We start from the raw sequence: 8,098 nt of genomic DNA, 5'->3' as shown, positions 1-8,098 counted from the left end.
ATATAAGTCACATAACATAAGGTCTCAAATACCTAATATTTTATATATCTTAGTAATATATATAAGTTTATATATCTCAGTAAGATTCTATATATTAAAGTATTTTGTTTTACAACATTTATAGATATACTAGACAACTGAAAGTCAACCTTCTCTCATCTTTGTTCTCTCTTCAGATAGGAGAATTTCAAATGGCAAAGCATTTAAATACTGGACTCAATACCAGCAATTGCATCCTTACATTGGTTGTGAAGATCAAGAAGCTTCCCCTCCTACTTGTACCCCCATTAATTTTTACAGACATTTTAAAATGACTTAAAACAACTTTGTGGGCCAAATAATAATAAAAGCTTATCTGAAACTAGCGGTCAAAGACTTGTAAAATGTATATGTACACATTTTGAATGTGTTCCCTAATGACTAGCATTTTTCTTTTATGGTCTCAGTGACCTAAATAGACTTTACCAGTAAGATATTATGAAAACTAGTCAGAACAGATACGACTACATTTCATTTGATTGATCTTGTGGTATTATGGGATCTAGTATGTATATGACATGTTGTAAATATGATCCCAAAGGCATGTTTTTGGTACAGGGTCGAGAAGTCAATGCTTCAGTGCTACATACTTTCAACATCTCTGTCTGGTTTGAAAAATGGCACTAGGTGTGTGTTCAGGTGATAACAAAAGCACCCGTGTTTAGAGACGCCACGCAAAATTAAACCTTTACTCCCACAGAAACAGCTGGAGCTCTAATTTTGGACTCGAGAACATAAAATACCTCTTGAACCAAATCTTCTGAACTTTTGTTTGATTTAAAGATTAAAAATAAAAAAAGTTTAGTATGTTAATTAAGGAAGGCTATATGAGACAATTATATTTTTTTTGCATTTTTTTGGTTGCATATTATGTTGCACATGTGGCGGCAGGAAGGCAGAAGGATCAGAACACTTTTAAGGCGGAGAAAACTAGTGAGCGGTTTGTTAAACAGGTGTGATCCAGCAGAGCTGGAATCTGAGATATGCAGGAAAACAGAGGGTTTCTGGTGATAACGATCAAATAACAGAAGGAAGAAGAAAAAGAAGAAGTGTCCAGCCTATGTACACTCATCTTCATGATAAATAATGAAAAATGATCCCATCATAACTACACCCTACACTCTTAAAAGAAATGGTTCTATTTAGAACCAGAAATGGTTCTATCACCCGCTTCATATATGGAACCCCAAAATGGTTCTATATAGAACCATTTTAATGGGTTCATTAAAAAGAACCCCAAATGGTTATTTGAATCCAAGTTAGATGGTTCTTTTTAGAACTATTTAAGGGTTCTTTATTATTAAAAGTTATTTATTATTTAATAAGAAAATATAACCAATCCAGAAAATTCAAAGTTTAAATTTATTCAATTATACATTTATTCAATTTATTATACAAAAATAGTGTCATATTTAAAATTGCACCTCTGTATATTCTGTATTAGACTGCAAAACTTTAAATTATTTTACATTTAAAATGTTTAATTACATTCAACCATTTAGTTTTCATTATTTCACGTCAGCATTTTCACTTTTTAATAAACATACATAAGCTTGTTTAAGTACTCTATGTACATATACAGTACTTAACTTATACATGTATCTCTGAAATGAGGAAAAACAAATCAATGCAGATAAAAACAATACATGAACAATTAAAACATCTACTAAATGGCACTACAATTTACAATATATATATATATATATATATATATATATATATATAAGCTTGATTCGCACGTGTTAAACCATACTTTAAATTCTTTTGTACCATTTGGTGTGTGACTGTGTGTTTAATGTTTTGAAAGTATATTTACGTGGTTTCTTTTCCGAGGAGCAGTTCATATTCCAGCTCAGTAGATGGCAGAAAACGTTACGGTTAATTAATGCGTGAGTGCTCATGAAGAAGAACAAACCGGCTGTTTACAGTCGTGACAGTAGAAACAATGAAACATTTGAGCAGCTAAACGGGTTTATTTTGTCATATTGCAGAATACAAATGACGGCGGATAAGGAAGCAGACTGATTTTTAATAATATGTTTAAGAATCGTGTGTGCTGAAGAAAATGATCAGTCAGATTTTCATCTTGTCATCAAAGGGAGATCATCTCATATATAAAGACTGTATCCTTACAGCTGGCTTACAAATCTATTAGTGAGATGTTATTGGTTTATATATGTCTGGTTGGTACAAAGATAACATAATAATGAAGCCCTGCCTTTAGTGCGTTTTGGAGTCATATGTCATAAATCTGTATACTTTTTGCTTATTAGTTTTTCTTAATTCTGCTTGTCAGTCCGAGGAGAGGAGAGTAAAGACTCCATCAATGTCTTCTATGAGATGGTAACAGCTCTTAGTGGTGATCAACCTCCGGTTGTCATGGTAAATTCAGGATTTTTGTGTGATCTGATGTCTGGCTTAGTTGTTTCATTATTTTCCAGTGCATTATTTTGCCTATGTTTACATTTGTTGATCTTGTTGCAGTCACACAAAGGTCTTCATTTCATCCATGCAAGGCAGGGTGGGCTTTACTGGGTGGCGTCCACCAAAACAAACCCATCCCCTTTCACCATAATTGAGTTCCTCAACAGGTTAACAAATCTTAATTTTTATCAGTAATATCATATTTTATTTTAATAATACTACAGCTATTTATTATCTGTGTAGATATCATGATAATAAGCAGCAGTTTTATGTCTCACAGATTAGCAGCTCTTACGAAGGACTACTGCGGCAGTTTGTCAGAGAAATCGGTGCGGATGAATTTCGCACTAATTTATGAGCTGCTAGATGAGATGGTGGTAAATGTTTTTTATTTTTTATTTTTATTGTCACACCAAACAAATAAGTCTTAAAAGCACACAACTCTGTTCTACCTCTATGTTTCTGATCACCAGGACTTTGGCTACATACAGACGACCTCAACTGACATCCTGAAAAACTTCATCCAGACAGAAGCTGTTTCATCCAAACCCTTCAGTCTTTTTGATCTAAGTAATGTTGGTTTGGTAAGTAATCTTTTTTTTCCTACCTGTTAAACATATTTCTAAATATATTAGCGTTTTTTGCTTAACAAACAGACAGCTGTGGTCTGCATTATAATAGTTGATTTTACTTTTGAAACGACATGAGGGTGAGTAATTAATGACAGAATTTTCATTTTTGGGTGAACTATCCCTTTAAAGCAGTGGTTTGCGAACATTTTGACTACAAGGTTCACCACTGTCAAAGTTATGTGGATATTTCCGATATTTCTACTCTAACGATAAAGCTGCTGATTTTCAAACTTTCTGTTTATTTGCTTTTATTTAGAAACTAGAAGTGGCAATATAATAAAAATAATTATAAGTCATTAAAATATTTTAATGTGCTTTATGATTTACACTAGGGATGCACGATATATCGGCCACCATATCGGTATCATGAGACCTTTTTTGTAATCAGGCTCTCAAAAAGTATATAAAAATTTGGATATAGATTTATCGGCCAACATATCGGTTATCGGCTTTCAAAAATAAAGAATTATCGGTTATCGGTATCGGCCAAAATTTTCATATCGGTGCATCCCTAATTTACACTTTGACTTTTGATTATTATAAATTTGATTTGATTATTATTGCACACAAATAGCAATTTCTACCCAATAAAATATTTTAAAGCTTGAGAAAATGTACACAAGTGTATAATTTCATATATATGTATATAATTTTATTAATTGCCATGACTTTTCCTGGTCTAGAAATCACACTTATAATCTGGCATGTATATCTAGATTGTCCGAGATCTTGGGGGAAATCTCGTTCTTAAATAAATAAAAAAATAGCTGTAGAAATATAATTCTAGGTCAAATCAGCTGAAATTGTTGTTGTAGCTTACAACAATTGTAAATCTTGTTTTGGCTTATTTGACAATTAATTGTAAGCCAATTTGCGGCCCCCTTTGGAAGTGTGCTGAGGCCCCCTAGTGAGTCCTGGCCCCCTGGTTGAGAATCACCCAAATTAATCTTAATGATAAGTATTTTAATTTTCATATTTTGTAGTTTGGAGCTGAGACACAGCAGAGTAAAGTGGCCCCTAGTGTTGCAGCCAGTCGTCCTATAATGTCCAGTCGAGGAGAGCAGGTGGGTTGTCTTAGATTCTTCAGTTTTACATGTTATCTTTGATGATCTCAGAAATTATTATGAATTGTCCTTCTCTCTGGCTGCAGGGTGGAAAGAATGAGATCTTTGTGGATGTGATAGAAAGGCTGTCTGTGGTTATTGGCTCCAAGGTGAGTACAACTCAAAGAACCATGTTTTGAAATAAAACTGCTAATTGCTTACATCTTTTACATGTTATTCTTCTTTTAAGGGAGTTTTAATGAAAGCAGATATTCATGGAGAGATAAAAATAAAATGTTTTCTCCCGAGCTGTTCAGGTGAGTTGGCTACATCTTGCAGCACATGTTAATGCAGACTGTGAAATGATCTTCCCTTTTATGATTGTATATTTCTTTTGTTCATCCTGTAGAGATGCGGATTGGACTGAATGAAGAGCTCAGTATTGGAAAGTCCCAGCTAAAAGGTTGAGTATGCAACACTGATCAATACACATATCTCTCTAGAGTCTAGAGGATGTATATCTTTAATTACAGCTGTGATTAAGTCTGTTTGCTTCTGTTCTTCAGGCTATAGTTCAGCTGTGCGTGTAGATGAATGCAGATTCCATCAGGCTGTCAAATTGGATGAATTTGATACTTTCAGAATATTGAAAGTTTGTCCGAGCCAAGGAGAGGTAAATTGCTGCCACATGCTCAGAAATGCACTTTAGAATAATTACTGCATGGATAATTGATGTTGTTGTTTTTTCTTCAGCAAACAGTGATGCAGTATCAGCTATGTGATGAGCTGCCGTGTGCGCCACCATTTCAGTTATTCCCCTCTGTAGAGAAGGATTATGTAAACAGGTCTGTAAACTTATCTATGTGTTTTGTCATTCTTATATATAATGTATACATTTGTTAGATTGTGATTATATAATATATGTAGATTATATAATATAACAGATCAATGAATGAATCAATAAAATGAGTATATAAATGGTTAATGATTATTCATTTTTTTTAAGTGGAATAATTAAATAAATTATTATAAATGAATGAATATAAAAGAAAGAAAAATAAACAACGCTAATGTTTGGTTGCTCTCTTGAAAAACACAGACACATACACACAGGTTGCTACGAAGAATCCTTACATACTTGAAATTTAAACTTAATTTTAAATTAATTAAAATATTTTAAAAATGGAATTACCCATTTTTACATGAATTTAATTTTAAGTAAAATTCAATTTCAAATGAATATATATTTAATTTAAATTCAGTTCATTTTTTTATTGAGAGTTGGACATTAAAGACAACATGAGCGACACCGATTGAACTTCAGAATGGAATAATTGTTTATTATTGATAATAAATTGCGCTATTTAGTCAATATTAGTAGTTTTATCAAATTGAATACACACCCCTTGACAGTAAAAAATCACTGTAATGCTCATCCTCTCATGGATTATTATTTTAATAAATTTTCCTTTGCAGGGTGTTGATTTTTCTTAAGCTTAGATGTGATCTTCCACCTAAAAGGTCAGTCATAATGTCATAATGCATCAAAAGATTTGTCAATATGAGTACACAGTTAAATTACAACTATTGTTCTTTATTTTTGCTGCAGTACGGCTCTTAATGTTTCCATCACTGTTCCTGTGCCAAAAGGCTCTACAAGGTCAGATTTTATGTAACGGCATGGTTATTAGTGTTATTTAGTCTTATGGACCATCTATAACCCCTGTTCCCCTCTGTATCCTCTACAGTATGTCTCAGGAGCTCAGTAGTCCTGACCAGACCGCTGAACTGCAGCCGAAGAACAAAGCCCTGCTCTGGGAGATCCCACGTTTCCCAGGAGGGGCGCAGTTGTCAGCTCTGTTCAAGGTGATATTATTATATTGTAATTTGCTTGACACAATTAACGTTATCCGTCACTGATGATGTAAATTCTGATCCCACAGGTGGATGTTCCTGGTCTAAGCTCCGCCTCTTTGCTGGAGGTCGGCCCTGTCAGTATGTCATTTGAACTGCCCAAACAAACCTGCACTGGCCTTCAGATCCGCTTCCTCCGGCTCTCTCCAACTCAGACAGGACTGTCACAACGTTGGGTTCGATATGTCACTCATTCTGACTCCTACACCATACGGATCTGACCTAACCAGATGGAAAGAACAGTGAACAAACTGCTGTGTGCCTCTTCTAGCCACAATTTTTATTATTTCTTTATTTTGTTGGGAAGTCGGTAATCTATGCATATGAACAAATTTGCAGTTTTGCATTTTTTTATTTGAAATATACTGAATTTAGAGATTTTTGGAGATATGACAATATTGTGTCAAGTATGACTGTCAAAATAGTGTTTCTTTATTTAAAATAAAATAAGCCCAGATGTGTATAAATATTGAATATATATAAGTGACTTACGTGATATATATATATATTAGTGCTGTCAAACGATTAATCGTGATTAATCACCTCCGAAATAGTTTTTTTTAACATAATATATGTGTGTACTGTGTATATTTATTATTTATATATAAATACTAACACATGCATATATATTTAAGAAAAATATGTTATGTTTATATATTAAATATATTTATATATAATGTAAAATATAATAATATAAATATATAAATACATTTCAGGCGAGGCGAGGTGAGGCGCATCTCAAACAAGCCTTAAAGCTGCACCAGCTGAGTCAGCCAGCTGTTCTCAAAAACTATTGCGGTACTTTGATGCCACATGTGACAGTGACGTGGCGTCGGCACCGTTCAAGTCGGACAAAATTTCTAACCGGCATGCACTGCTTCAAGTCAGCCGCCGATCGGTCTGCGCAGCGCTGCATGAAGTCGAACGCACCTATTACCTTTTTTTTTGTCTTGAAATCCTTTATTTGGTTGTTTTCTTGCATGTCACTGAGACATAAAACATGGATAACATCTAGAAAAATACTTACAAAAGGAAAATGACAACTATAAACTGCCGCAACTATAGTTGCCGGTGGGCTTAATTAATAATAAAATAATAATAATAAAAGCAACTTCAAAAAATAATAGGCCTAATAAAAATAAGAATGTAACAGGCCTACGTTAACTGGAAAGGCCAAGTCCTCTTAATATTGCCAATAATCGATGTTTTTGACAATATCTCTGGCTATCGTCGATACAAGATCGTCGTCTTTCGACTCAACCCAAGGGGAGGTTATCGCGGGCGCGGGGCCGTCCGCTATGCCACTGGGCAATTCTGGCGCCGTGCCTGGAGACCACAGTTCCCAATGTCGTTGCATTAACAGGTGGATGCATTACAATCCACATTACAGTCAGTGAATTCGCTGAATTAGTAATTTGGTAGTTTGTTTTTGTATTTCTGTCGGTATCGGTAATGATTTGCTCTCGGTCTTCTAAAATAACAACAAAATATCTACGTTTTTAAAATTAGAATGTCTAATCAATTGATTGTTCCCGATCAGATCTAATTTAAATAACACAAAATTCGCTGTTGTTGGCACACTTTGTAGACAAAAAAAAAATGCCTTCACAAAAAAAGAAGACAGACAGAGAGAAAGAGCGAAGGGAGGCTGCTGAAGGCAGTTCAACATTGAAAACATAAATACAAAGCTCCAGCAAGCCAGCAGCTAAATCATCAGATAGAATATTTAGCAGTTTGTCACACTTTAATTCTTGTAATTAAGTATATTTCCCATTATAATCACTTGTCTTATACTAGTAATCTATAACACATCATATTTTATTAAAACCTAGGCCTATAAATAGTTAAAAAATAATATAAATTAATAAATGACTAAATGTAAAAGTAAATGTAATAAATGCTCTAAATGAGTTATTTATTAGTATATAATATAGATTTATGCTGTAAAATATTAAAAGTCTAATACTTATAAGGGAAAGTGGGGTAAGATTAGCCATTTTTTACTTATGTGGTCCTCAAGATAAGTTAAAATGATGCAGCAGTACA

At 33.7% G+C, this 8,098-nt stretch overlaps 2 protein-coding genes across 2 annotated transcripts in view; both read left to right on the top strand.

The window, feature by feature from the left end:
* Window positions 1–8,098, top strand: part of LOC107702785 (arrestin red cell-like) — a 22,934-nt gene that overhangs the window by 2,934 nt on the left and 11,902 nt on the right. The window lies entirely within an intron of this gene.
* On the top strand, window positions 1,792–6,502 carry LOC107702797 (AP-4 complex subunit mu-1-like). The gene is made up of 15 exons (XM_016505212.1): window positions 1,792–2,162; window positions 2,336–2,421; window positions 2,524–2,630; window positions 2,744–2,840; window positions 2,937–3,047; window positions 4,079–4,159; window positions 4,246–4,308; window positions 4,389–4,455; window positions 4,548–4,601; window positions 4,705–4,811; window positions 4,892–4,983; window positions 5,615–5,659; window positions 5,748–5,798; window positions 5,887–6,004; window positions 6,082–6,502. Exons 1-15 carry the CDS (start codon window positions 2,105–2,107, stop codon window positions 6,271–6,273), a joined length of 1,329 nt encoding a protein of 442 aa, XP_016360698.1. The 5' UTR covers window positions 1,792–2,104; the 3' UTR covers window positions 6,274–6,502.

Source organism: Sinocyclocheilus anshuiensis, unplaced genomic scaffold (genome assembly GCF_001515605.1).
Source record: "Sinocyclocheilus anshuiensis isolate Anshui unplaced genomic scaffold, SAMN03320099.WGS_v1.1 scaffold1035, whole genome shotgun sequence".
Lineage (NCBI taxonomy): Eukaryota > Metazoa > Chordata > Actinopteri > Cypriniformes > Cyprinidae > Sinocyclocheilus > Sinocyclocheilus anshuiensis.
The sequence above is the reverse complement of the archived record's forward strand: the minus strand, read 5'-3'. Positions and strand labels throughout refer to the sequence as shown.

Bases quoted from the DNA above. Each gene is read 5' to 3' on its own strand.
- LOC107702797 (XM_016505212.1), top strand. From the start codon at position 2,105: ATGATCAGTCAGATTTTCATCTTGTCATCAAAGGGAGATCATCTCATA. The intron at 2,631-2,743 runs GTTAACAAATCT...TATGTCTCACAG, and splicing joins ATAATTGAGTTCCTCAACAG to ATTAGCAGCTCTTACGAAGG. The intron at 6,005-6,081 runs GTGATATTATTA...CTGATCCCACAG, and splicing joins AGTTGTCAGCTCTGTTCAAG to GTGGATGTTCCTGGTCTAAG.